At 42.6% G+C, this 25,060-nt stretch overlaps 1 protein-coding gene across 1 annotated transcript in view; it reads right to left on the reverse strand.

Annotated features, from left to right (window-relative positions):
- SMC4 (structural maintenance of chromosomes 4) overlaps window positions 1-25,060 on the reverse strand; it is a 77,725-nt gene that overhangs the window by 35,811 nt on the left and 16,854 nt on the right. The window contains exons 7-12 of the mRNA XM_038747939.1: window positions 4,207-4,371; window positions 3,802-3,929; window positions 2,538-2,678; window positions 2,178-2,328; window positions 1,633-1,797; window positions 2-235 (exon numbers count right to left, since the gene is read on the reverse strand). Coding sequence (XP_038603867.1) covers window positions 2-235; window positions 1,633-1,797; window positions 2,178-2,328; window positions 2,538-2,678; window positions 3,802-3,929; window positions 4,207-4,371 — 984 coding nt within the window. The remainder of the gene's footprint in view (window position 1; window positions 236-1,632; window positions 1,798-2,177; window positions 2,329-2,537; window positions 2,679-3,801; window positions 3,930-4,206; window positions 4,372-25,060) is intronic.

Here is a 25,060-nt window from a genome sequence, read left to right on the forward strand (position 1 = left end):
CCTCTTTTAGCTCCTGTTCACTTGAAGGTAGTTTGGTTTCTAGCTCTCCGATGGCAACTTTCCTTTCTTTCAGGGTCTCAGAAGTTGTAGCCAGAGTTTCTTTCGCCTTATTTAACTGCGATACAGCAGTATTATGGCGACTGAGATAGATATCAAGTTCTGACTGGGCTACATCCATCTTGGAACGTGCTTCATTTACTGTTTTACTGAATTCCATGAGTTCTTTTTCTTGGCTCTGTTCAAAACGGATAGAATCCATTTAATCTGAAGTAGCTAGTTACTCATAAAACAGACATCATCTAAAATGCACTTGGTCTAAAGTTTATGGAAATCACATCACAAAATGGGGGTGTGAAATTTTTAAATAGTCTCTGCCGTCACAATGCAGGAGAGATCACATGAAATTATTTGAAAACTTTTTGCCCTGTGCTTCAGATACAATTTATCAAATCTCAAAACTTGCTGTAACAAAAACCTCCTCTGAATCTAGTCATCTTGTGTGCAATGTGTTTTCTCTATTGGTCCCTGTAATTCCTAGGATCTACAGGGAAAGGAAGGTTGCAGAAAGCCTCCTATACAGTGTGCTTCCTCAGCAGAAGAACCCATGCACTGTTGCTTTGAGCTGTGAGAGGGGAGACAGAGAGAGATGTTCAAACAGAGAGTGCCTTCATCCTGTCAGAATCAAGCTCATTTCTACAAACCCACACTCAGAGCTCCATAGTTGTTCCGATCTCTCTCCTGCCTTCCAAAGAGTTAGCAAACCCACTCAATTTTCTACCACTTGAAATTCGGCTGACTCCCAATTCTTTCACCTAAGGCACTGATGATCACTAATGAAATAGTCCTAGGACATTCTACCCAATATTTAATGAGGACTTTCGTTACTGCTACTACTACATAACAGCCTCAGTACCCAGAGTTTTGTTTGGAATGCCATGAAGATTATCTTTTCATATATTTTCTAACATGCCAGTTGTCGGTGTGTTGATTGACTTGATGTATTAGAAAAAAGCAGTGATATTTGCAAAAAAGGACTACTGTTAGTCCAACTCTTTTTAACTTCTGACTTATTACTAAAATTATTATATATTTAAGCACATAAAACAAGCTTAGCCAGATTTTGGAGTCTATCACTACAATCAATCAACCCATCTCCCCCTCTGGACTGTATGGTCATCATGGGCAGGGAACCTGTCTGACAACTCTGTGGGATTGTACTCTCCCGAAGCTCTAACAATAAATACCACTTATTTATTATCAATCAACGTTATTTATTGATGCAGAACACGGTACTAAGCTAATGGGATAGTATAAGAGCTGACAGACATGTTCCCTCAGTAGAAAGAGCTTGGGCTTGGGAGTCAGAAGTTGTGGGTTCTAATGCTGGCTCTGCCACTTGTCAGCTGTGTGACCTTGGGCAAGTCACTTAATTTCTCTGTGCCTCAGTTACCTCATCTGTAAAATGGGGATGAAGACTGTGAGCGCCACGTGGGACAATCTGATTACTGTGCATCTACCCCAGCACTTATGTTGCCAGCTTGTACTTCCCAAGCACTTAGTACAGGCTCTGCACACAGTAAGTGCTCAATAAATACGATTGATTGATTGATTGAGTAAAATGATGTTCTATACCTCTTTCTCTTTCTGCAGTTCTTGAGTTTCCAGTTTGAGGCTCTCCATAATTTGCCTCAATTTTTCATCCTCTTTTTCTTTTTCCTTTTCAAGAACATTGCTTCTGGTTGTCATTTCAGCAATAATTTTTTCACTATTGCCAGGTACAGTCTTCAATTCCTCAACCTCGGGACAAAATATAAGCATTTAAAAGTTACTGGAAATAGGAAAAAAAAATTACCAAAAAAAGAAAAAGTGTTTTTGTGGAAGACAACACAAATCCCAAAACACTGAAAGGTTATCAAAAATCACCCTGTCTATCCTAATGCATTATCAATCATGGATGAGGAAGAAATGAGTGAATTTATTACATTTAGTCCCAAAAGGGGAGAGAAAGAAGACCAATAGAGGCTTTCTAGCAAAATCCTGGCTAAAAATGAAACCAGAATTTTAGATAAGAGAAATCAATTTGTCTCAGAACTGACACTACATGTGGAAGAACTATCTTCAAGATTAACCAACACCACAAGATCATATAGGAAAGCAGTACATGTTATTAACTGTACCTTTTCTTTGTCTTTTTGAAGTTGCTTTTGAAGCTTTTTTGTCTTATTTTTAGCATGTTTCAATTTCTCTCTTGCTTGAACATCCTGCAAGTCCAGCTGAGTAAATTTTTCTTTATTTTCCTCAATAAATTTTGTAATTTTATTGAGCTTCCTAACAAAGAAATAAAGTTACCTCAAACACTATTTTGGCACTAGAAGGAAAAGAGAGATTTCAGCCACACAGTTTCCAATTCTTACAATTTTCACTCACTTCCTATACTGTTCTGGCAATACGGTATACAGTAAAAGCACTGATACTAAATTAAACATTTCCAAGTTGAATATGTTTCATGTGAAATATGGTAGGAAAAAAATATTTACTTTTCTACATCTTTTAAAGATTTATTCTTAACCTTCATTTCTACAGAGAGTTTATTACTCCTCTCGGTAATATCTTTCGTATCTTCATTACTCTTTTCCTTCTGTGTTTCCAGTTCAGTAACTCGTTTCTGCAGGTCGTAGCTGGAGGAAAACAAGTATTAGTTTGAGAAATGCATCTCTCTCAAATTTGTTAAAATTATTTCATTGATATTAGGAACCCAACCTCAAAATGCCCCAGAGGCCAACATGTTACAATTTTAGGACTCTTATTTGTCATGATGGAAATTTAACTTAAAGTACTCTGTTATAACTGTGAACATTCTCTTTTCACACAGGTCCAATATTCATTCATTTGTTCAATCATATTTATTGAGTGCTTACCTATGTGCACTCAATAAATATGTATTGAGCACTGTACTAAGCGCTTGAAAGAGTATAATATAACAACAGACACATTCCCTGCCCACAATGAGCTTATAGTCTAGAGGGACTTCAGCTCGGGAATGTGACTATCAATTCTTTTATACTGTACTCCCCTGAGGGCTTAGTAGAGTGCTTTCTGCACGCAGGAAGTGCTCAATAAATAGTTGATTGATCTTTTAAAGGTTTGTGACTGACAACTTTAAAGATCTGTGACTTTAAAATTAAACATTTTTCACACTATTCCAAAGGTACTAAAATTTTAAGTGAAGTCTCCCTAAAATCTGAGCTTTCAGAATGGAAAAATAATGAATCTCCCCATTTGCTTTTCTTAACCAATCATATGTACTGAGTGCTTACTCTGGGCAGAGCAATGTACCGAGTCCTTGGGAGAGTACAATACAATAGAAAAAGACCGATGATCCCTGCTCACAAGGAATTTACAGTCTTCATCGTACCTGCAAGTTTATGTTTATCATATATTCTCTTTGTTTTTGTGGTATTTGTTAAGTGCTTACTGTGCGTCAAGCACTGTTCTAAGTGCTGGGGTCGATTCAAGTTAATTGGGCCGAATATAATCTCTGTCCCACATGGGGACTCATAGTTTAAGCAAGAGGAGGAAGGCTGCAGAATCCAAGGCAAAAGAGTGGCAAACAGCAGATTCACATACCTTGCTCTTGCATGTGCGCAAAACCTGGCTTAAATTGCAATTTCAAGGTAAACTTTTTATTCAAGCCCAGACAACAGATTCCCAATTGTTTCAGAGGAACATGAAACATCTCAGATACACAATTAGTGAATATTCAAATCAACTACAGTAAAAATTCATTAAAAGATTTCTTACACGTAATACTGGCAAACGTGATTCTTTTTCTTAAATACTTCGTTTTCCAAGGCAAGAAATTCAATGGCGTTGTTTTTTTCTCCCTCTAAAGAATCCTTTTCCTTCTCTACCATTTTAACTCTATTCAACTACAAAGAAGGAAAGTTATGAAAAATAGGGTTTTAAAACAAATTAAAATAATTAATCATATATGTTGAATTGTTAATTCCCCCCATTAAGAGAAAAAATGTTAACTAAATTTAAAAGAAAAACACTTTTCGAAGTTGCTACTTCGGATGGAAAATACAATACAAATGCTATGTGCATTATAAAAAGTGATTTTACACTTCAGTCTCGAGCATTTTTAAGTTTCAGTGTTTATAATCGGGGCTCTAAAAGGCCGACTCTGTCCACAAATTTATTTACCTTTTCTCCTCTTTGTTCATTTAGCATCTCAACTCTTCGACACAAAACTTGAATAGGGTCTTTTAGACGTCCCGAACCTATTATGTCTTCTAAATATTCAAGCATACCTTCGTCATGTTCAGTCTGACCTTTTGGTTTCATCATAGCAATTTGTTCAACTTCACCCTTTAAAATATTGCAAAAATGTAGAATTTAACAGTTAGTTTGTATTCAATTTTAAAGTAATTTTCTACATTAAAAAGAGAAAATCTCTTGCCTCTCAAGAGAAACGGGACAATACCTAACAAGTATATGTCAATTATTAAAAAGAGAACCATATAATAGGCTGCACAAACCTAATCAATCAATCGTATTGATTGCACGCTTACTGTGTGTAGAGCAACTCAACAGATTTCTGGCAAACACACAAATATGCAAAACATATGCCTAATGATGCCTAATTGTTGAAAACATTCCTTAAGGAAAGTGAGGTATCTATCCTGACCATCAGGGATTATTGAATTTTTAGTGGAAAACCAGTTCACTCCCTTTAATATTACTTCATGACCTTGAGATAAGCAGCATGGCTCACTGGAAAGAGCACGGGCTTTGGAGTCAGAGGTCATGGGATCGAGTCACGACTCCACCACATGTCTGCTGTGTGACCTTGGGCAAGTCACTTAACTTCTCTGAGCCTCAGTTACCTCATCTGTAAAATGGGGATTGACTGTGAGCCCCACATGGGACAACCTGATCATCTTATATCCCCTCCAGCGCTTAGAACAGTGCTTTACACATAGTAAGCGCTTAACAAATGCCATCATTATTATTATGACCTGAGTCTTAAAAAAAAAAAAAGTCCTGTTTAAGGGCGGGTTGGACAAATATGGTCTGGGAGCCAGAACTGACTGATCAATTGATTCTATTCAGCCCACAAAGTGCCTAGCAAAAATACGTATTTGTTATGTGCTAATTATGTGCCAGGCACTGTAATGATAATAATGATGGCATTTGTTAAGTGCTTACTATGTGCAAAGCACTATTCTAAGCGCTGGGGGGGGATACAAGGTGATCAGGTGGTCCCACATGGGGCTCACAGTCTTAATCCCCATTTTACAGATGAGGTAACTGAGGCACAGAGAAGTGAAGTGACTTGCCCAAAGTCACACAGCTGACAAGTAAAGGAGCTGGGATTAGAGCCCACAACCTCTGACTCCCAAGCCTGTGCTCTTTCCACTGTACTAAGCACTGGGATAGATATAAGCTAATCCTACACAGTCTATGTCCTACATGGGGCTCACAGTCTTATTCCCCCATTTTACTGATGAGGTAAGTGAGGCACAGAAAAGTTAAGTGACTTGCCCAAGGTCACAGCAGGCAAATGGGGGAGCCAGGATTAGAACCCAGGTCCACGGTCTATCCACCTAGGCCAAGCTACTTCTCATTTATATGTGTATACATATGTATATGTGTGGCTCAGTGGAAAGAGCCCAGGCTTTGGAGTCAGAGGTCATGGGTTCAAATCCCACTCCCCCACTTGTCAGCTGTGTGACTTTGGGCAAGTCACTTAACTTCTCTGGGCCTTATTTACCTCATCTGTAAAATGAGGATTAAGACTGTGAGCCCCCTGTGGGACAACCTGATCACCTTGTAACCTCCCCAGCGCTTAGAACAGTGCTTTGCACATAGTAAGCGCTTAACAAATGCCATTATTATTATTATAATACATACATATAAACATTAAGTGTTTTAATCTTTACAGATAGTGTAAATTTGTACGGAAAGTACACATGAAGAGTTCTTTGATAAATACAGTTATTGGAAAAAAAATAGGAATGTAGCTTTCTACATTGGGGAAGCAGCGTGGCGCAGTGGAAAGAGCACAGGCTTTGGAGTCAGAGGTCATGGGTTCAAATCCCACTCCGCCACTTCTCAGCTGTGTGACTTTGGGCAACTCACTTAACTTCTCTGGGCCTTAGTTACCTCATCTGTAAAATGAGGATTAAGACTGTGAGCCCCCTGTGGGACAACCTGATCACCTTGTAACCTCCCCAGCACTTAGAACAGTGCTCTGCACATAGTAAGTGCTTAATAAATGCCATTATTATTATTATAATACGTACATATAAACATTAAGTGCTTTAATCTTTACAGATAGTGTAAATTTGTACGGAAAGTACACATGAAGAGTTCTTTGATAAATACAGTTATTGGAAAAAATATATGAATGTAGCTTTCTACATTGGGGAAGCAGTGTGGCGCAGTGGAAAGAGCACGGGCTTTGGAGTCAGAGGTCATGGGTTCAAATCCCGGCTCCGCCAGTTGTCAGCTGTGTGACTTTGGGCAAGTTACTTAACTTCTCTGGGCCTCAGTTTCCTCATCTGTAAAATGGGGATTAAGACTGTGAGCCCCACGTGGGACAACCTGATCACCTTGTAACATTTCCAGCGCTTAGAACAGTGCTTTGCACATAGTAAGCGCTTAATAAATGCCATCATTATTATTATTATTATTTCTACAACATGCTAAGTGGCCCTCCCGCCTAAGTAATTGCTCATTACTGCCCTAAACGGTGTGATACATGATGAAGCGCGGTGGTGGTAGTGGTGGGTAAGCCAAATAATAACAAAAATAATAATAACAACAATCATAATTACAACAGTGATACTGGTATTTGTTAAGTGCTTACTATGTGCTAGGCACTAAGTTCTAAGTGCTGGTGGAGAAACCTGGGTTGGACACAGTTCCGGTCCCACCCAGGGCTCACACTGTCTTATTCCTCATTCTACAGATGAGGGAACTGAGGCACAGAAGTAAAGTGACTTGCCCAGGGTCACGCAGACATGTGGGGGAGGCGGGATTAGAACCCATGACCTTCCGACTCCCAGGCTTGCGCTCTCTCCACTAGGCCATGCTTCTTCTCAATAAGCAAGGGAGCTGCAGCAGAAGATGGAAATGAAGAAAGCCAGCTTAGGAGAGCTCAGAGGAGGAAAGGCAGGAAGGGGATGATGTGAGGAAGAGGGGAAGGAGGTCAGTGAGACAGCCACCCACTGAACCACTGTCTGCCACCCACTGAACCACCTTACAAATCCTTTTTGAAGTCCCCCAGGGCTGGCTCTCAACTTGGGAGGAAAGGCAGAACAGAAGAGCTCCTGATAAGCAGCCAATACTCCCTCAAGGCTAGCCAGTCACAAGCAAAAGACGATAGGCTTTTGCAGAGGAAATGTTAAAGTATCAGTTTACCTAGCACCTTTTTATCTTCCAAGAGCCAAAACATGATTAAGATTTTGACTGAAGACCCAGCTTTCTGAGGGACCAATTGCCAGAAGTATGATGATTCTGAAAATTGTCTTGTTGAAAATTCTAGTAAGCGGAGACCCAGTGAGGTAAATAATAATAATAATGGTATTTGTTAATACTATTATTATTATTTACCTCACTGGGTCTCCGCTTATTAAAATTTTCAAAGTTGCAGACAATTTTCAGAATTGTCAGACTTCTGACAATTTGCCCCTCAAAAAACTGGGTCTTCAGTCATACTCGTATGTCAGAATCAATTCTGTCAATATAACAATGTTACAGATGGAGGACTGATTCCTGAAGCAGGGAGATAGCCTATTTTTTTTAACCTGTACTTCCCTGAATTGTATTCTTATTCAATTATGAGCAATACACCAATATTAATGTTGAGTCGGAGAGATTCCACAAAAGGGAATCTGACTTTTGTTTGAAACATATCCATGGATCCATAATTTATTTATATTAATGTATGTCTCCCCCTCTACCCTGTAAACTCCTGTGGGCAAGAGGTCGTGTCTACCAACTCTATTTTATTGTACTCTTCCAAGCACTTACTACAGTGCTCTGCACTCAGTGTTCAGACTGAGCCCCCTCCTTCCTCTCCCCCTCCCCATCCCCCCGCCCTACCTCCTTCCCCTCCCCACAGCACCTGTATATATGTTTGTACAGATTTATTACTCTATTTTACTTATACATATTTACTACTCTATTTTATTTTGTTAATGATGTGCATCTAGCTTTACTTCTATTTATTCTGATGACTAAGCACCTGTTCACATGTTTTGTTTTGTTGTCTCCCCCTTGTAGACTGTGAGCCCGTTGTTGGGTAGGGACCACCTCTATATGTTGGCAACTTGTACTTCCCAAATCCTTAGTACAGTGCTCTGCACACAGTAAGCGCTCAATAAATATGATCGAATGAATGAATGCTCAATAAATACCACTGACTGAAGAAAAAGGACATGATGACCCACTCTGGTGACTCCAGTAGGAGAACAGGAGATTCTCTGGCCCTCCCCCCCTGCTCATTATGACTTTTAAAGAAGTTTACCCATTCTGTACAGCTCCCATGAGCACCTCCCCCCCCCACCCCACCACCTGGGGTCCCTGGATCAAGTGTCATTAAGTCAAGCTGATGCGAAGTAAAGCTGAAGTACAGAAAATTTAGAAATACTGTAATCGCTGTTTATCGTAACTCAGAATGTCCAGACCTTCAAGCCTGGAGGGAACTGAACTGCTAGATGTTTGCCCAGGCCTTTCCTCACAACCTGGACACTACAGAAATGTTTGAAATGCCCACAGTCACTACCTTCAGGTGGCAAGGAATCTGCTTGTGAAATCTATTAAGGCAGGAGTGATCAAAACTCGTAAAGAAAAGAGCCACAAACCAAAACATACTGTAGTTGAGTCACAGATTAAAAAACCAACAAAAAACCAACAAAAAAACCCCCAGGATTTTAACCAGAATGGTAAGCAGGGGTTTTGGAGTGACTGTGAGTCAGAGGCAGCCGAGGGAGGGGCCAGTTGATGGGACGGAGCTGGGCTTCTCCACCTCCCACAGGACTACATTTCGATCCCCTAGTTTTTCACCGCAACCCATAGAGCCAGTGAAGTGGAGCTGTGTGTACCTTCTGAGCCACATATAATAATAATAATGACATTTGTTAAGCGCGTACTATGTGCCAGGCACTGTACTATATTACAGCATCTCACTGATATCACCTACTGGCAAGTTCGTACTAGCCAGAACGCCTCTGGATGAGCTATTAAGTAATAATAATAATGATGGCATTTGTTAAGTGCTTACTATGTGTAGAGCACTGTTGTAAGTGCTGGGGAGGATACAAGGTGATCAGGTTGTCCCAAGTGGGGCTCAGAGTCTTAATCCCCATTTTTACAGATGAGGTAACTGAGGCACACAAGTTAAATGACTTGCCCAAAGTCACACAGTTGACAATTGGCGGAGCCGGGAATTGAACCCATGGCCTCTGACTCCCAAGCACGTGCTCTTTCCACTGAGCCACGCTGCTTCTCAAAAGCTTGGAGCAAGGTGACAGTAGTTTGAGTAGAGAGGAATGAGCGGATGAAGGAACATTAAAGAACATTTATTGACACTATCTTAAAAAAAAATCACTGAGCAGCTATAGAGCAGGTGTGACCAAGCTTTATGAAGAAAAGGGCTCAGGATGGCAGGAATGAACAGAGGGATGCATAGGAGAAGCTATCTGGTGCACCATATAACCCAGCCTGCAACGTGAGTGATAACTGAACTCTTCCTTCTTGCCAGGCTTGTAGACATAAGAGATCTGAGCTGGAATTAGAACGAGCTTTCCAAATAACATAAAACTCGGAGCAGCATCAGAACTGCTTACCCCTGGCGCTATCCCCCGCCCCCAGACTCAGCCGAGGGTGGTCCGTGGAATCCCCCCTCCTTCATGGGGAAGTTTCCCTTCACCCTTCAACAGTCTTTGCTCCTCCTTGCTATTAATGAAACCTGGTTCAACCCAAATGTCAATGTCTTTTCAGCTGCTCTCCCCGGGGGGTGGGGGGAAGAAGAGAGAAAGTTGGGGGGCTCATCTCCCCCCTCAAACCTCCTTTCCCTCCACCCCCATCATCTTTTTCTTTTAATGATCTGGCCACATATTTCAACACAATTGAAACCATCAGGCGTGAGCTCCCTAAAATCTACCCTGCTCCTCTCCAATTCCCTCCCCACCCATCTCTACCCACATCCTGTAGTAACTCAAGGAGAGATCTCTTGCCTCCTCTCAAAATCTATCCCCTCTATCTGTGCTTCTGACCCATCCCTTCGAACCTTATTAAAATACTCGCCCCTTCCCTTAATCCCTCCCATTCGATTCTTTTAGACCGTGAGCCCACTGTTTCTCTCTGATCTCCCATCCTCGTGTCTCTCTCCACTTCAATCCATACTTCATGCTGCTGCCCGGATTATCTTTGTCCAGAAACGCTCTGGGCATATTACTCCCATCCTCAAAAATCTCCACTGGCTACCAATCAATCTGCGCATCAGGCAGAAACTCCTCACCCTGGGCTTCAAGGCTCTCCATCACCTTGCCCCCTCCTACCTCACCTCCCTTCTCTCCTTCTACAGCCCAGCCCGCACCCTCCGCTCCTCTGTCGCTAATCTCCTCACCGTACCTCGTTCTCGCCTGTCCCGCCATCGACCCCCGGCCCACGTCATCCCCCGGGCTTGGAATGGCCTCCCTCTGCCCATCTGCCAAGCTAGCTCTCTTCCTCCCTTCAAGGCCCTACTGAGAGCTCACCTATTCCATGAGGCCTTCCCAGACTGAGCCCCTTCCTTCCTCTCCCCTCGCCCCCCCTCCATCCCCCCCATTTACCTCCTTCCCTTCCCCACAGCACCTGTATATATGTATATATGTTTGTACATATTTATTACTCTATTTATTTATTGATTTATTTTACTTGTACATATCTATTCTATTTATTTTATTTTGTTAGTATGTTTGGTTTTGTTCTCTGTCTCCCCGTTTTAGACTGTGAGCCCACTGTTGGGTAGGGACTGTCTCTATATGTTGCCAATTTGCACTTCCCAAGCACTTAGTACAGTGCTCTGCACATAGTAAGCGCTCAATAAATACGATTGATGATTGATGATGGGTAGGGACTGTCTCTATATGTTGCCAACTTGTACTTTCCAAGCGCTTAGTACAGTGCTATGCACACAGTAAGCGCTCAATAAATACAATTGATTGATTGATTTCCAATGGCTCCTTCCCCAGTGCTTTTAAACATGCTCAGATATACCCAATCCTAAAACAAAAAACCAAAAAACACTTTCCTGACCCCATCTCCATTTCTAGACTGTGAGCCCACTGTTGGGTAAGCACTCAATAAATACGACTGAATGAATGAATGAACATGCAGATCATTACAAATGGTTCTGCAAAGAAAAGCATGAAGTTAGATGCTATGTACCAACTTGCACCAGGAAGAGTGTACATATTTGAAAATATTTTTAACAGCACCGACCACTGCTATGTAGGCAGTTCCTTGTTCAATCAAGAACTGATAACCAAAGAGAGAAAAATCAGAGAGAAAGGTCGGCCTGGTCCTTGGGAGTCTGACTAAAAGGTGGTCACAGCATGGCACCAAGTGTGCAGAAATATTGAAGGTTTACAGAGTTCTACAACATCTAACTTTCTTTAGAGTCTGAGGTCAGGACCTCCTGCAGACTGCCTATTGGGTTTCTTGAATAACACCTTTCATCGACACCCCCACGTACCCTATTTAACACCAAACGGTCACAAAAGACGGTCACAAAACAAAAAGAAAACGCATAACACACAAACAAGGTACTGGAATACAGTCCGGATGCCAGTATCAAAGCTCAATACTACTTCACTAATTGGGATATGAATAATAGTAGGATACCCACACAATGAGTAGAGAAACCACACCTTAAGGGCTTGGGTCCAAACCACAGGCCTTAAGTTCGATGGACTAGAACAGAGCAGCATCGGGACAAAACACCTCAGAAAACCTTTACAAAATTGAAATCATCAGGCGTGAGCTCACACCTGCACATCCAGCTCAAGAGGCCGCCTGCCTGCTTTCAAAATCTACCACTCGACCCGTGCCTGACCCCAGTCCCGAGAGTCTAAAAACACATGCCCAACCTTCTTCCCTCTCTGAGAGGTATTTAACCCCTCCCTCTCTGTCAGTTCCTTACCCTCTGACATCAAACATGTCTACACCATTCCAATCCTTAAAACAAAAACAAAAAAAACCAGCCCTGTTCTGGAGCCCACTGCACCATCCAGGAATTGCCCCATCTTCACCCTCCCATCCCTGGCACAGATTCCTAAAACAGAGTGTATATCCCCACTGTCTCCACTTTCACTCCTCCAAATCCCTTGCCAACCCACTAATAACTCGGTTGTCACCCACTCCACCGAGCCCATTCTGTCCAAGGATGGATGGAGTGGTCACCAATGACTTATTTTTTGCCAAATGGTACAGACACTACTTTGTCCCATTCCTCCTTGACCTCTCCACTGCCTTAGACAAAATAGTCTACTCTCGTCTCTCGGAAATGCTGCCTAACCTTGGTTTTACTGGCAGTTCCCTCCTGGATCCTGCCATCTCTCTCTGCTGGTCTTCCTCCATCTCTTTTGCTGGCTCTTTCTCTTCCTTGCTAACTTTGGGTGTCCCTTAAGGCTGTTCTGGGTACCCCTCTCTCCTCAGTTTACACTCACTTCCTTGGAGAACTCATAATCTGCCACTGCAAAGGCTTCAACTACCATGACCATGTGGATAACCCCCAAATCGATCTTGCTGGCCTCAACCCCTCTCCTTTTCTGCCACCCCTCCATCTCCAGGACTTCTCAACATAGATGCCCCGCCAGCACCTCAAAGAACCACAGGCCCCAAACTGAACTTGTCTTCCCCCCGCAAACCCTCCCCTCCACATCACTCTCCCATCACAGCTGACAACGGCACCATCTCTGCAGCTGGCAACCATGACACTTTGCTTGATTCTTCCTTCCCTTTCAAGCCCCATAGGCAGTCTGGCAAAATCCAGTCTGCTTTCCTCTCCTGCTTCTGGAGGGGAGCACGACCACTGTATCATGATCTTTCTGACTCTAGTCTTCCCCCCTCTCCAGCTCGTAAATACCATTTTCCCACAGTGTGTCCTCATCACTCTTCCTCACGCTAACCTGCTCATTGTTCCCCGTTCTTCTGTCTCCCAATGCCAACCCCTTGCTCAGGTTCTCCATACTGTCCGGAATTTCTCCCTCTCTATACCCAGCAGGGCAGAGCTCTCACCATCTTCAAAGTCCTCTGAAACCACAACTCCTGTAGGAGGCTATGATCAATTACTTTCTCTTTTCCCCACAGCACCTGTATATATGTATATATGTTTGTACATATTTATTACTCCATTTATTTATTTATTTTATTTGTACATATCTATTCTATTTATTTTATTTTGTCAGTATGTTTGGTTTTGTTCTCTGTCTCCCCCTTTTAGACTGTGAGCCCACTGTTGGGTAGGGACTGTCTCTATATGTTGCCAATTTGTACTTCCCAAGCGCTTAGTACAGTGCTCTGCACATAGTAAGCGCTCAATAAATACGATTGATGATGATGATGCTACTCCAACACCTAATAATAATAACTACTATGGTATTTTTTAAGCACTTACCACATGTCAGGCTCTGTTCTAAGCGCTGGGGCAGATACGAGCTAATCGGGTTGGACACAGTCCCTGTCCCCCATGGGGCTCACAGTTTTAATCCCGGTTTTACAGACGAGGTAACTGAGGCCCAGAGAAACGAAGTGACTTGACCAAGGTCACAGAGCAGACAAGTGGCGGAGCCAGGATTAGAACACAGGTCCTTCTGACTCCCTGGCCCGAGCTCTAACCACTAGGTCACACTGCTTCCAAAGCACTCAAGCAAATACAATCCCCAGAGACACTCAGGTAGTTTACACATCGTAGGGGTTTGGGACCATGTCTGATTCTCATCTTTGTATTCTTTCCCAGAGTTTAATGTTTTCCACAAAGTAAGCACTTATTAAATACTATTACTCCTACAGTACTCTTATCCTTCCTATCTGTACATTATTTTATTATTGCCAGATTGCAAACTCCTTGGGGGACGGAAAGCATGTCTAATAATTCGGTTGTACTCTCCCAAGCACTGACTACAGTGCCCTGCCCTCAGTTCGGGGTCAAAAATATGATTGAATGAATTAAACATCATTTTTGATTGACTGAAGAGCCATATGCTTGGCCTAAACTATTAGTGCAAAAGTTCTACACAAACATAGTGTCACTATTCCCATAACCTCCACGACAACCATGCACAATCAGCAATATTTCTGGAATTGAGATCCAGGATGCTTTTCTACATATATCAGAAATGAGTGATAGCCTCCTTGCCTTAGCATATCTCTAACATGGGCCACGGAAAAGTAGATCTTTGAAATTTGGAGCTATTTGGCTATTAGAAGCGATCAACTAATGGCATTTATCGAGTGCTTACTGTGTGCAGAGCACTGTACTAAGCGCTTGGGTAAATACAATACAATCGAGTCGGTAGACACGATCCCTGCCCACAAGGAGCTTACCGTCACAGGCGGGGACAGCATTAAAGTATAAAATGGGGAAATGGTAGAATTTAAGGATATAAACATAAGAACGGTGGGGCTGGGGGTAGGGGGAAGTCTTGAGAGCATAAGGACTACAAATCCAAGTGCATAGGTAACAGAGAAGGGAGGGCATGAAGGGGAAAATTAAGCAGGAAGGAGTTCAAGGCCGGAGAGAGGAAATGGGCAAGGGATCGGTGGTGGGATAGACAAGACTGAGGTAGAGAGCACAGGTTGATGTTAGAAGAGAGAAGTGTGCAGGCTGGGTTGTAGTAGGAGATCAGCAAGGTAAGATATGAGGGGTTGAGCTGATTGGGCGCCTCCAAGTCTATATACAGAGTTTCTGTTTGATGTGGAGGTGGGTCAAGTTCATTATAAGATATAACCTCCAAATCTGTTCTTTTATTAGAGAATTTTAACATTTTTTAGTAAGAAATTGTTTTTAATCAGAAATTTGATTCCTGTTTATGATAGACAAGGAATAAACAGAAATAGGTAAACACCCCTTGGGATTTTACAAAAATGTAGTTTTGTTAAATCACAATTCCTGGTTTCTATCTGTTCCTAATTTTTTTTGAAATCTCCAAGTTTACTATGAAGAAATGATATACTTTATTTAGTATTTGATGACACCTAGTGGGCTTGTCTTGAACCTAAAATACGCAAGCTCAAGGCAGTCGAACGTAAACAAGCCACGAACCTCTGACCAAAACCAAGGTAACTACAAACCCAACTGTAAATCAGTGCCTTAATTCTATTTATTATTCAAAGCCTTTTTTGCAGGTACGAAATAGTACGACTTTTACTGTGAGGCTCAAATTCTGAAAGTGTCTACATGGACTTTAAGTTTGATTTCAACATGAATTCAGTGAAATCAAACATTCCAGTAAATTCTGACTTTGTGAGACACTTAAAGAAAAATGTTAATTTGGGACCAGCTACATGTTTTGAACAACTCGGGACCCTTTGAAAGTTCACTGAATTCTTTTCAGGTTACAAATGGATAGTCCTTGAGGGAGTGATCATTATAAAGCTCCATAGCTCAAGTCAGGTTGGTGAGTTTCAAAAATTTTGTTTCCAGATAGTCTTTCCGTTAGGAAAGAGGTAGTAAGTTCCAGCTAACCCCCGTGGTAACACCCTTCATTAAGTGTCTTTTGTGACAGAACTATCGAAGATGGATGCTGGGATTTCTTAGTGTGCAATCAAGCTAAACACTTCCCTTCTCTTCCTTCTCAACCTACATGAACCGAGAAATTAGAATTAGAGCTCAATGCAACTTAGCACAGATGATAGATTTCTAGTCTTATAGCAATAGATGCTTTTCTGCTGAATAAAATGTGAAAGATCACATTTTAAAAATTAAGTATTGATGCATTAAAATTGAATAGAAACATTCGATTATTGGTTCAAATTTATGCTATTTGATCACAGAACGATATTGCTTTTAAATATATTTCTAATTTTGGGTCACTCATCTTGGGCTACCTACACACTCAGTTCTACTTCCGTGTGTGCTGTCAGTGTGTTCTGGCTAGAACAAAATTAGGGAACAGCAGTCTGACAACACTCCTGTTTGGGCCTGGCAAACTGATCTCAAGCTCCGAGCATCACATACCTCCAAAGACGTAGCTGGTTCTTACCACTGATGTGGTATATGTCAAAGACCCCTACAGACTGATATCTACATAGGCATTTGTGTGTGTGTGTGTGTGTATGTATATATATATATATATATACATACACACACACACACACACACATATATATACACACATACATACACATATATATACACACATATATACACATATAAATATATATATATATATATGATACGAGTAAGGTTAGAGAAGCAGCGAGGTCCAGTGGAAACAGCAGAGGCCTGGGTTCCAATCCCATCTGCAACACTTGTCTGCTGTGTGACCTTGAGCATGTCACTTAACTTCTCTGTGTCTCAGCTACCTCATCGGTAAAATGGGGATTAAGACTTTGAACCCCACGTAGGACAGGGACTGAGCTCAACCTGATTAGCTTGTATCTATCCCAGGGCTCAGTACAGTGCCCGGCACATAGTAAGCACTTAAATACCTACCCCCGCCTGCCCCCCCGCCCCGCAAAAAAACCCTAAAAATGTTTCTAATTCGCAAAGCATGAATGACTGGTGCTATGATACAGCAAACAATATGATAGCGGACAGCAATAATTATCAGGCTTGATATAATTTTGTTCCCTGTCGATGGGTCACTCAGCCTTTGATGACTCTCCTCATGCGTGGAGAGAAAAGCCCCAGACTTGTAGCCGGATCAGTGTAAGTTGTTTCACCCTCACGGGTTCTGGGGCAGAACTGTACCTCCCCGCCCACCCCTGGGAGCCGGAAAGGGGACGGAGGCAGAATCCCGATGCCCCCGGCTGCCAAGATGTGGCCACTGACCTGGAGGTTGCTCCCCTCCCTGGAGCACCAGCTGGCGGGGAGTCTACCACGGGGTCGGGGGAGAGGCAGGAAAGGGGATTGCTCACTGCCTTTGGCGCCGGGAGACGTCACGAGAACAGCCTCCGGCCCAGCCTGACATCCCAGTGGTGGCCAGCTCAGCAGCTGGCCTCGAGGGGAAAAATAATAGTAATTGTGGTATTTGTTAAGCACTTTCTATGTGCCAGGCACTGTAGTAAGTGCTGGGGTAAATACAAGACTGAGCCCCCTTTTTCCTCTCCTCCTCCCCATCCCCCCGGCCCACAGCACCTATATATATGTCTGTACAGATTTATTACTCATTTTACTTGTACATATTTACTATTCTATTTATTTTGTTAATGATGTGCACTTAGCTTTAATTCTATTTGTTCTGATGACTTGACACCTGTCCACATGTTTTGCTGTCTGTCTCTCCCTTCTAGACTGTGAGCCCCTTATTGGGTAGGGACCGCATCTATATGTTGCCAACTTGTCCATCCCAAGCACTTAGTACAGTGCTCTGCACACAGTGAGCGCTCAATAAATACGATTGAATGAATGAATGAGCACCAGCTGGCAGGGAATCTACCACGGGATGGGGGGAGAGGCGGGAAAGGGGACGGCTCACTGCCTTTGGTGCCGGGAGACATCACGAGAGCAGCCTCTGGCCCAGCCCGACATTCAAGGGGAATAATAATAGTAATTGTGGTATTTGTTAAGTGCTTTCTATGTGCCAGGTACTGTACTGAGCGCAGGGGTAAATATGAGATAATCAGGCTGGACACAGTCTCTATCCCACATAGGGCTCCCAGTCTCAAACCCCATTTCACAGATGAGTTAGCTGAGGCACAAAGAAGTTAAGTGACTTGCCCAAGGTCACGTAGCAGACGAGTGCCGACTCAGGATTAGAACCAAGGTCCTTCTGACTCCCCAGCCGGTACTCTAGCCCCTAGGCAAGGCTGCTTCTTGTAGCAGAGGGAGGTGCTGACAATGCATCGGGAGTCTACTACCACCTCACTGCACTTGAAAGTGACTGGCAAAGGAGCCGTGGTCTCAACTTTCCTCCTCTTTTCCTTTCTTCTCCTTCTGTTTCCACCCCCTCACTGGCCTTCCTCCGCTTCACTTCCACACCTCAAAATAAGCCCCTTGCATGAAGACAAAAGATCAGAAGAGCCGACCTCGCAAGATGCCTTTAAACCACTTTTAAGAACTGACACAGAACTGAATTTACCTAACTTCTTATATAATAATTTCTTATACAGTAATTTAAGCACGAACCAAGGTGGAAAGAAATTGGAATTTGGAATCGAAGTTTGTGTTTGATGTATATACGTCAACTTAGGAAAAAGAAATGTGAATTAGAATGACCTTTTAAAAAATCAAAAGGAGACTCAGTTTACTCCAGAGACTAACAATTACCACATGGATTCTATTTGACATACCTTTTAAATAATACAGAAAAATGGGTAACTACTTTAAAGACAGATATGGCAGAACTGGTAGAGCACTATCCGATTCCTTCCCGTCATCAAAGGAGTCAAAAGCAGGGTAATGAAATTGGAGTAGTTTTGTTTAATTTGTTAAACACAGCTCTGTTTGAAGCCACATTAAAAGAACCTGGAAGCTGCTATAGAGACTCATGTTCTCCTTCAGGAAATTCTTCTAATTTATCGGAAGAGCTTCAGTGACAGTCCCTACATTTTTCATACTACAATTGCTGCTCAATAATGAAAGAGTTCCAGGCTGGTGATAGAGGAGCAAGGGGACGGGGGCGGGAAAGCCGAGAACGAGGAACAGCTGGAAGGTTAGGTTGGGAGGGTCGAAGGGAATGAACCGAGAGGCACAGGTGGCATGACCCAATATACAAAATAGGGAGAGTTTATGGAGACCCTTGATGTCGACTGTGAGGAGTTTTTGCTTGACGTGAGAAATGGAAATCACTGGAGGGTTTGAGGAGATGAGATAAGCGATGCCTCAAGAAGATGAAGACACGTGCAGTGGTGTGTGGTAGAGACTGGCGGGGGGAGGGAGAGGCTGGATGGAGGAGATATACATATCTATTCGATTTATTTTATTTTGTTAGTATGTTTGGTTTTGTTCTCTGTCTCCCCCTTTTAGACTGTGAGCCCACTGTTGGGTAGGGACTGTCTCTATATGTTGCCAACTTGTACTTCCCAAGCGCTTAGTACAGTGCTCTGCACACAGTAAGCGCTCAATAAATATGATTGATGATTGATGATGATTGATGATGGGGGGGGGGATCAGTGAGCCTAGTGAGAAGGCTGTGATAGAACAAAAGCTTGGAGCAAGGTGACAGTAGTTTGAGTAGAGAGGAATGAGCAGATGAAGGAAAAGGGAAGGTGGGCTGCTGGCTATTGCAGTCACAGAGTTTATCATAGCTTTATCCCTTGGTAGTATTGGGTTTTCTCTATCACATCGCCACATATTCCTTCCAATAGTCATTCATTCATTCAACTGTATTTACTGAGTGCTTACAGAGCACTGTACTAAGCGCTTGGAAAGTACAATTCGGCAACAGATAGAGACAATACCTACCGAACAACGGGTTCACAGTCTAGAAGGGGGAGACAGACAACGAAACAAGTAGACAGGCACCAGTAGCATCAAAATAGATAAACAGAATTATATATACACATCATTAACAAAATAGAATAATAAATATGTACAAATATACACATATGCTGTAGGGCAGGGAAGGGGGAGGGAGTAGGGGTGATGGCAGAGGGGAGGAAGAGCAGAGGAAAAGGGAGGCTCAGTTTGGGAAGGCCTCCTGGAGGAGGTGAACTCTCAGTAGGGCTATGAAAGGGGGAAGAGAGCTAGTTTGGCAGATGTGAGGAGGAAGGGCATTCCAGGCCAGAGGTAGGATGTGAACCAGGGGTCAACGGCGGGACAGGTGAGAACGAGGCACAGTGAGGAGGTTAGCAGCAGAGGAGCAGAGGGTGCAGGCTGGGCTGGAGGAGAGAAGGGAGGTGAGGTGTGAGGTGATGGAGAGCCTTGAGGCCGAGAGTGAGGAGTTTTTGCTTGATTTGAAGGTTGATAACCACTGGAGATTTTTGAGGATGGGGGGTGACATGCCCAGAGTGTTTCTGTAGAAAGATAATCCGGGCAGCAGAGTGAAGTATAGACTGCAGTGGGGAGAGACCGGAGGATGGGAGATCAGAAAGGAGGCTAATGCAGTCATCCAGTCGGGATATGATGAGAGAGTCTAGTATGCAAATGGCAAAAGTACGTGTACTTCTCTCCCAATCGCTTTTTAGAAAACTTCGCTGGCCATACAAAGGGAAAGAGTGTTTGGATGGCAGAACAATGTTCCTGGTTACAGATTTGCTAATGTGCCTCAAAAATGGCACCGAGGATCTCATTTATTCTGCTCCATCCTCAGATGATCCAAAATTGTTACTTTGGATCACTTCTTTCCTGGTGGGGAGCGGTGCACGAGCTTGGACACGGGCTCTCCCCCTTTTAGACTGTGAGCCCACTGTTGGGTAGGGACTGTCTCTATACGTTGCCAACTTGTACTTCCCAAACGCTTAGTACAGTGCTCTGCACACAGTAAGCGCTGAATAAATGTGATTGATTGATTGATTGGACACCAGGAGAGAGAAGCTTCTGGTCCAGCCAGCTCCCCCCGCCCACCCATCTCACTGAGAACAAGCTAAGCAGCGTGGCCTAGTGGAAAGCAGAGGACCTGGGTTCTAATCCCAGCTCCACCACTTCTCTGCTGTGTGACCTTGAGCAAGTCACTTCACCTTCCTGTGCTTTGGTTTCTTCAACTGAAAAATGGAGATTAAATACCATCTCACTGAGAACAAGCTAAGCAGCGTGGCCTAGTGGAAAGCAGAGGACCTGGGTTCTAATCCCAGCTCCACCACTTCTCTGCTGTGTGACCTTGAGCAAGTCACTTCACCTTCCTGTGCTTCGGTTTCTTAACTGTAAAATGGAGATTAAATACCTGTTGTTTCTCCTACTTAGACCATGAGCCCCATGCGGGACGGGAAATGTGTTCGACCCCAATTAACTTCTATCTATCCCCACCACTTGGAACTATGTTTGACACATAGTAAGTGCATAACAAATACCATTAAAAAAAGGGGGCAGCAGCCCTGGAGGTGGAGGAGAAGGAGATGTTGCCAGTGTCCTCTAACCAAAGATACCTAAAACAAGACAAAGCAAAAAATTTCTCTGGCTCTGGTTTTTAAATGACCGTAGTCAGTAAACAGACAACTGCATTGCACAGAGATTCAAAGTTGTGAATCCTTTCAGGCCCTTTAGGCAACAAATGGATTACTGCGACACCTTGGAACATTTTTTTTAATCCACTGATCTAGAATGATGTTTCCTGAAATCTTGCATAAGTGATAAGCGAGGCTGAGCTGAGCTCCAGTCCACAGGGCTGGTTCCATCCTCACACGTAGCGGGGCGAGCTGCTGGGCAGGACTTGGTGCATTTGTTCATGCGTGGTGGTCTCTGTGGGCTGCGAGCACTAAAAGCGGCTTTCCATGCAAATGTGTGGAAAGTTCACATTACTATATATACAATTAGTAAATATAGTTAGTATAGTGGTTTCTATTTTGTCTTCTTTTTTGGTCCACATCTTTATGGTGTCTTAGTGTTTTGTTTCATCTTCTCTTTAGAGAAGCAGTGTGGCCCAGTGGAAAGAGCACAGGCATGGCAGTCAGACGACCTGGTTCTAATACTGGCTGTGCCACGTACCTGCTGGGTGACTTTGGGTGAGTCACTTAACTTCTCTGTGCCTAAGTTTCCCTCATCAGTAAAATGGGGATTCAATACCTGTTCTCCCTCCTCCTCAGACTGTGAGTCCCATGTGGGACCTGATTCTCTTGTACCTAACTCAGGGCCTTAGTACATTGCTTGGCACATAGTAAGCACTTAAATATCACAGTTATTTCTGTGTCTGCCACGAGTCCCTCCTTCCCACTTATATTTTCAGAATGTGAGCCCCCTGAGGACTGGGTCGCGTTTCCACCTGTATAATCTTTCTCAGCACTTAGTACAGCACTCTGCACACACTGAATAATTAATAAATACTACTACTACTAGTATCATTACATTATTTACATTCATTGTATTATCATACAGTGCTCTGCACATAGTAAGCGCTCAATAAATACGATTGACTGATTGATCATTATTACTACAACCTCCCCTACAAAACCAGCTTCCTATAGAGAAGCAGCGTGGCTCAGTGGAAACAGCCCAGGCTTGGGAGTTGGCGGTCATGGGTTCTAATCCCGACTCCTCCACTTGTCAACTGTGTGACTTTGGGCAAATCACTTCATTTCTCTGTGCCTCAGTTACCTCACCTGTAAAATAGGGATGAAGGTTGTGAGCCCCACGCAGGACAACCTGATCACCTTGTAACCCCTCCAGCGCTTAGAACAGTGCTTTGCACATAGTAAGCGCTTAACAAATACCATCATCATTATTATTATTGGGACAACTGCACATAGTTTGCACACTTCCCAAGCTCCAGCAATGGCAGCCAGTCCCCTCAGGCTCTACCCAAGGAGAAGGAGGTGGGTAGGTAAATGGGTAAGAAGGGAGAAATGGGAGGAAGGTGTGTGCAACTCTAGTTCAAACACAGTTGGGTCATTTTTTAGGTCTGATATGGACCACTGGGTTCACCCACACACGTACAAGACTTCTCTGATCAGGGCAATATGTTAGAAGGCTTACACGTTTATTTCTGTAAAAAAAACTTACATTGCAAAAAGAAGAAAGAAAAGAGAGACAGCGAGAGAAAGAAAGGTAGTTTAGGGGAGAGCTGCCAAACAGGAAATGTGGACCAATACGTAAATGGGATAGGACTCAACTTTGGCACAGATCTGGAAGAGACACCAAACCACAGGAGGGAGAGAGGAACATTAACTAGAGCCCCAGACAGGCTGAATTTGGTGGCTCGCCAACCTTAAGACAACAGACTCACATCCAGTCCAAAACCCTGGCTCGGCCTGACCTCCCTTTGGGCACGCTAAATTTGAGGCACTCGATCGTATTTATTGAGCACTTACTGTGCGCAAATCACTGTACTAAACACTTGACTGTACAAAGCGAGATGTTGGAGGGTGACCTGAGCCCAGCCCCCAGTAAGTTTACAATCAAATGAAGGAGTGCTTAGTACAGTCAAATGGAGAGCTTAGTACAGTATCCTGTACAAAGTGCCCAATAAATACGACAACTCTAGTTCCTAGCCAATTATTTGGCACAGATTCAGGACAACTGTCACAGTCACTTTATCATCAGTAAGCAGCTGGGTTTGGAGAAAAGAACATATACTGATTAATTCAACTCTGCTCCTTCCTGACAATGAACAGTTTAAACATTCAACACAGATCATGAATATGCTACTTAGAGGGCTCCTCTGTTCTCAAGTACTTTCATCTGTCACATAATGGAACTATTGACCAGACGGTTTCAAATCTCTACTCATGAATCATAACACCTAAATGAGGTAGGCCTATTTTCTGGGGAATGGCTACTGTCGACTTTTTAAAAGAGTTTAAGTCATAGCTACATTATAATAAATTCGTGAACATAGAACAGACATTCATTTAGTTAATTTAGAACTGAAAAATAAGAATTACCGTACTGTAGCATCTTAAAGGGAAACACAAATTAGTAAATATCACAATTTTTCAGGACCCCTGAACTTAACTTTTACATATCGATATTGCCTGGGCCAAACCTTACCTAATCTATCACAGCATAGACTTGTATTTTTACAGGCCGAGAAAATACCGATCTGCATTAGCTTTAAAAGCAAGTCTAAAATTCACTATACAAAGAAACTCTATATCCAAAGAACTGAGGCTAACAACATAAATCAAAAGTGCTTTTGAAAACTCCCTGGGATGATAAGTTTGTTAAAAGACTCGTGTCGCAACGATATGCTAGGTGGCTTGTAGAATGAGACACAGTGCCAGTGGCAAAATGTAAGGTTACCGTCACTGTTGCCTTAGGTCAACGTATCACCAAAGCCCTAGGAATCCCTTCTATCACACATAAAGGGGTTGGATACATCCTACCATCTTGATTTGTTTCCCCTGCCACGTCCCCCGCCAGTTTCTCTTGTGACATTTGGATAATACTCATTCCAACCTACCCTACCGCATGCTTTACCAGACACAATTCATTGTTTACTTATTTTACCATTAAAGAGTTCAACGACTAAGAAACAAGCAAATGCAGAAATTCAGTAAGCGGAGGAGGGTCAATGTAAAGGAAAAAAAATAACTTGGGCTAAAGACTCATGGGCTAAGTTTTATTCCAGGATATGCCATCTCCTTTTCCTCCCCAAAATAAAGAACACCAAAAATAGATATTTGTTTCCTGTGTACAAAGAGAGATAGTTTTATATGATCTAAGATCAAAATTCTAATTTACAAAACTGAAATCCATCACTGTCACTTGAAATAAAGTGATATGTTCCACAAGTTTTCTCAAATGTGGTTAGGAATATTAAAAATGCACTATATTTGAGTACAAGTTTACATGGTGATTTTTTTTACTTTTTCTTGGCAGTTTCTTTAAAGAAAACTTAAAGTACAAATTCAAAGTTACATTAGTTTTTTTTTTCCTGATTTGGTGAAAGAAAACATTTAAAAGTGCATGTTTATATTAGTTCAGCTTTAGAGAGGGGTCTGAATTAGGAAAAGCATCACCAGTCCATTTAAATAAATTTCCCATATCTAACTTTTTTTGATAGCTTTCTGATTTTTTTTCCCCAATTTTGTTCCTCCTAGATTTTCAGCTCATCTCAATCCTATCACATTCAGGAGAGGAAAGCTTTGATTCAACTGATATATTCAACATCATAATTTGAGTATTCCTCAGAAGAGGGTGGGATAAAATCAGCTATGAAATCCAGTTGAAAAAACCATCGCAAGAGCACTGTAACATGCATAGCTTAAAATCTTATTTAACTTTAGCCTAGAAATCTCTATGTGATAC

The sequence above is a fragment of the Tachyglossus aculeatus genome, chromosome 1, assembly GCF_015852505.1.
Source record: "Tachyglossus aculeatus isolate mTacAcu1 chromosome 1, mTacAcu1.pri, whole genome shotgun sequence".
Lineage (NCBI taxonomy): Eukaryota > Metazoa > Chordata > Mammalia > Monotremata > Tachyglossidae > Tachyglossus > Tachyglossus aculeatus.